The sequence below is a fragment of the Chaetura pelagica genome, unplaced genomic scaffold, assembly GCF_000747805.2.
Source record: "Chaetura pelagica isolate M959 unplaced genomic scaffold, ChaPel_1.0 scaffold291, whole genome shotgun sequence".
NCBI lineage: Eukaryota > Metazoa > Chordata > Aves > Apodiformes > Apodidae > Chaetura > Chaetura pelagica.
Genome location: NW_009952148.1, coordinates 76,311 through 79,864, shown reverse-complemented (window position 1 = coordinate 79,864; position 3,554 = coordinate 76,311). Strand labels below are relative to the sequence as shown.

Here is a 3,554-nt window from a genome sequence, read left to right as displayed (position 1 = left end):
TGCCCAGACAGAGGTGAGGCTGACAGGTCAGTAGTTCCAGCTCCTCCTTTCTACCCTTCTTAAAAACGGGTGCAGTGGTTCCCTTCTCCAGTCACCAGGGACTTCACCTGACTGCCAGGACTTTCCAAATGTCATGGAGAGTGGCTGGACAACTGCAGCAGCCAATTCCCTCGGGATCCTGGGACGCAGTTCATGGGTCTGTATCCAAAGCTCCTGATGATTCCCCAGTGCAGGGGAAGGAGGCAGCACAACCCACCCACGCCTGGCCAATGGTTTTTAGGGTGAGTGGGGAAAAACAAAGTCATCACCTTTGTCTAATAGATGTATTGTAATATTAAATGAAAGCTTAACAAAATTATTTAAGAAAGCCCCTCCCAGCCCTGGCCTCCCAATCCATCAGCACAGGCCATTTTAGAGACCTGCTCAGCTCAGCACGTGCCCCTGGGCCAGTTGGCTGGGTTGGGCCAGTTGGGTTCATGTTCTCTTGCCAGTCTGTGAGCAGCACAGGAGCTGATGCCCCTCAGGGAAGCAGAGCACACACCTGCCACAGGAACAGCCTCACCACACCCGACGTCCCAAAGGCAAATTTCTACTGGAAGCAACACAGCTGCACGACCTGGTAACTTCAGCCTCAGAGCTCCAGCAACTAAGCAGCACGTTGCCACCAAGGGCTGTTCAGATGCCATGAGAGCAAGGAGGTCCCCTGCAAGAAACACAGCCAAGTATCCAACAGCTCAGGGTCTTGCCAGAGGGTGCTCAGGAGTTTCCAGATCTCTGCTTGTGTCCTTGTGCTGAAGTGAAGGGTCTTGATGAGGATCACAATGCTCCTCATCCCCTCCCCTCCTATTTCAGGATGATGTGGTAGCTGTCATTGGTTTCAGCTGCAAAGGAAGTAAAGCTCATGAGCCACCTGCAACAGCACAGGAATCTGCTGGGCTGGGGGAATCCAACACAAGAAGCAGGAAAGGGAAACACCAGGTAGAGCCTGGGCAATTACTCACCTTTCATGGTGTCCAGAACAAAACATGATTCATCTTGGAAGTTCTGTATCATCTGAAAGAAGCCACAGAAACCAGCTTAGGCTGAGTTTTTACATTTAAACACAATTTAGGTTGTGTTTAAATACAATACAAAGGCTTTGTGCTCTGCCACTCAGCAATGGGCACAGACTGAGAGCACCAAGAGGGCTAGAAGCTGCTCAGGCAGGAGCTTAGTGCTCTGGGAGGTAGGAAAGGCACCAGCCATGAGTATTTATTCCTTCCTCCAGCTCTCCAGAACTGAACCAGCAAGCCAAGAGAGAAACTATGGGCTTCTGGGATGCAGGTCTGAAGCAAAGTCTTCCCACAGCAATTCCCCTCCCTGCTTTTATAGCAACGACAGAAGAAACCCAGGTGTGAAGGAGGGTGCGCACACAGGCTGGGCAGAGCTGCTCGTGCCTAAGAAACCTCATGGGTTTAAGTGAGGTGGCCTCAGCAGCAGAGCAGCCTCCCCAAGCACCAACATCTTTGGCTTGAATGACCAACTCCAATCCTTTGGAAAACAGAGGCGACTGAGCAGGGCCCTTCCTGAAGACCTGCCTGGGGGACCCATTCCCCAGTGTCCTGTGCAACCCCCACAGCTGAGCTCAGAGCAGAGCTGGACACCAACCAGCTGAAGCAACCCAGTGCAAGAGGTGGAAAGGGAGGAGCCCGTGGAGGCTGTTACCTCATCACTGATCAGCACGTGGATCCCGGTCGGACCTTGCTTGTAAATCTGGCTGATCTGCTGGGAAGAGATGCTGAAGAGCTGGGCCAGCTTCTCTGTCAGTTCCACTGCTGTCAGCTCCTCCAGGTAAATGGCATGGTACACTGCCAGGAGGAGACCTGTCAGAACTGGGCACCAGCTGCAGCTGCCACAGCCACACCAGGGCTGCAGCCAGTGCCACAAGCCCTATCCCAGGGAGCAGCTGCTCTGCCTGGGAACACCACAGCCCTGGGAAGGGACCTTTCAACACCACCTTCCCAAGTCCAGGCTGCCCCATCTATGTGCAACTGCAGCACCTCTGGTGTCTGCTCTGGCTACAGAAGCACCAGTTCTACATCAACAGCCTGCAATGCCTGCTCTGGTTTTATACAGTTTTTGCCCCAAAATACTTCTATTTAAACTAGCATCAGCTGAGCAGCATTTTGCACCATTTCTGGCACATTTCAACCCCAGCAGGATGGAAACAGTGCTCTAGCCCTGCCCCATGTGCCCACTCCAGAGGCACATCCTGCGGGGAAGCAGGAGGATCCAAACTGGAGCAGAGCAAAGGAAGGACAAGCTGCCTGTGCACTTGCTGCTCCAATCACAGAGGTGGATAAACGGGCGTCTGGCTGCCTGACAAATGTAGGTCACTCATTGTTGTCTGGGCAATGCTGGATTCTCACAGGAGCTCCTGTTTGTCAGCTCAGAACAGGCAACACCCCGACAGGCAGATTCTGCAGCCACCCCCTTGGCAGGCAAGGAGAAAAACCCAGGGGTTTAGACTATGGAAGTACTGAGGGCTGACTGGAATCTTCTGGCACCCAAGGAGAGCACAGCCCCTTGGGTTGTGCACAGAGGCTGCACCAGGTCACAGGTGACCTCCCATGTGAGCTCACTGCCTTTTCATGGACAGGAGGAGAGGGGCCCAGCAGCCCACCTGAGGCACAGAGCTGAAAACAAAAGCCACAGACCCTCTCTGAGGTAACACAAGCAGCCCTGGCTGCAGGAAGGGCCTTGCACCAGCCCAGAACCCACGGGGCAGTGGTGTGGGGATGAGGGGATTGAAGGCAACTGGTGTTGAGTGTTCATGGGCATCTGGAAACAGCCCCTACCACGTTCTGTCTGCTGACCTCCCTGGCTGTTGTTTTCCCCATTGCCCTGTTGTGGGTCCCCCAGCCAGGCTTTGAACCCCTTACCAAAAAAAGTGCTGGTTACTGCATCCCCATCCTCGTGCTTCTGCTGAAGGTCCCTCAGCTGCTGGGACTCCTGACACACGTAGATGGTCAGTCTGGGCCGCACCATCCTACAGCCAGAGCAGAGTGACACCACTGGGTTTGCTCAGGACACCTCAAGATCCCACCACTCTGCCTGCATTCCTCCCTCCCCAGTACCCTCAGAAGGAAAAAGAGATTGACCAACTCATCTCCCAAGAAAAACCACTGTGGTCATCCCCACCTTGCTGAAGCAGCAAAGGTTTCTGAGAGAAGGGGATGGAGCAGCCAGCATGGGGACAATGGCAGGTGGCTCCTGAGCAGCTAAACCAGAGGGTTGGGTTCCAAGGAGCAGCTCCAGCCGAGCTCTGCTCTCACACAGCTCCTCCTACAGGTCTCACTCTGCAGTGCCAAAGCCGGCAGCACCTCCTGTCCTTCCTGCCCTTCTCTCCCCAGCACAGCAGACCAGGCTTCCCTGCTATCTCCCGAGCCATCAGAGATGGGACATGAACCCCCTGGAATGCTCCCCAGCCACACCTGAGCCTCTGCCTGGCTGCAGTGGTGCCTCCTGAAATGCTCCAGCATTAAACTGTTAAACACCAGTCCCTGCTTCTTAGG

General features: G+C 54.5%; 1 protein-coding gene across 1 annotated transcript in view; it reads right to left on the bottom strand.

The window, feature by feature from the left end:
* Positions 1-843: 843 nt before the first annotated feature.
* Positions 844-3,554, bottom strand: part of TFCP2 (transcription factor CP2) — a 14,968-nt gene continuing 12,257 nt past the window's right edge. Inside the window, exons 12-15 of the mRNA XM_010006367.1 lie at positions 2,922-3,028; positions 1,705-1,847; positions 1,002-1,053; positions 844-881 (exon numbers count right to left, since the gene is read on the bottom strand). Of these exons, the coding sequence (XP_010004669.1) occupies positions 844-881; positions 1,002-1,053; positions 1,705-1,847; positions 2,922-3,028 (340 nt within the window). The remainder of the gene's footprint in view (positions 882-1,001; positions 1,054-1,704; positions 1,848-2,921; positions 3,029-3,554) is intronic.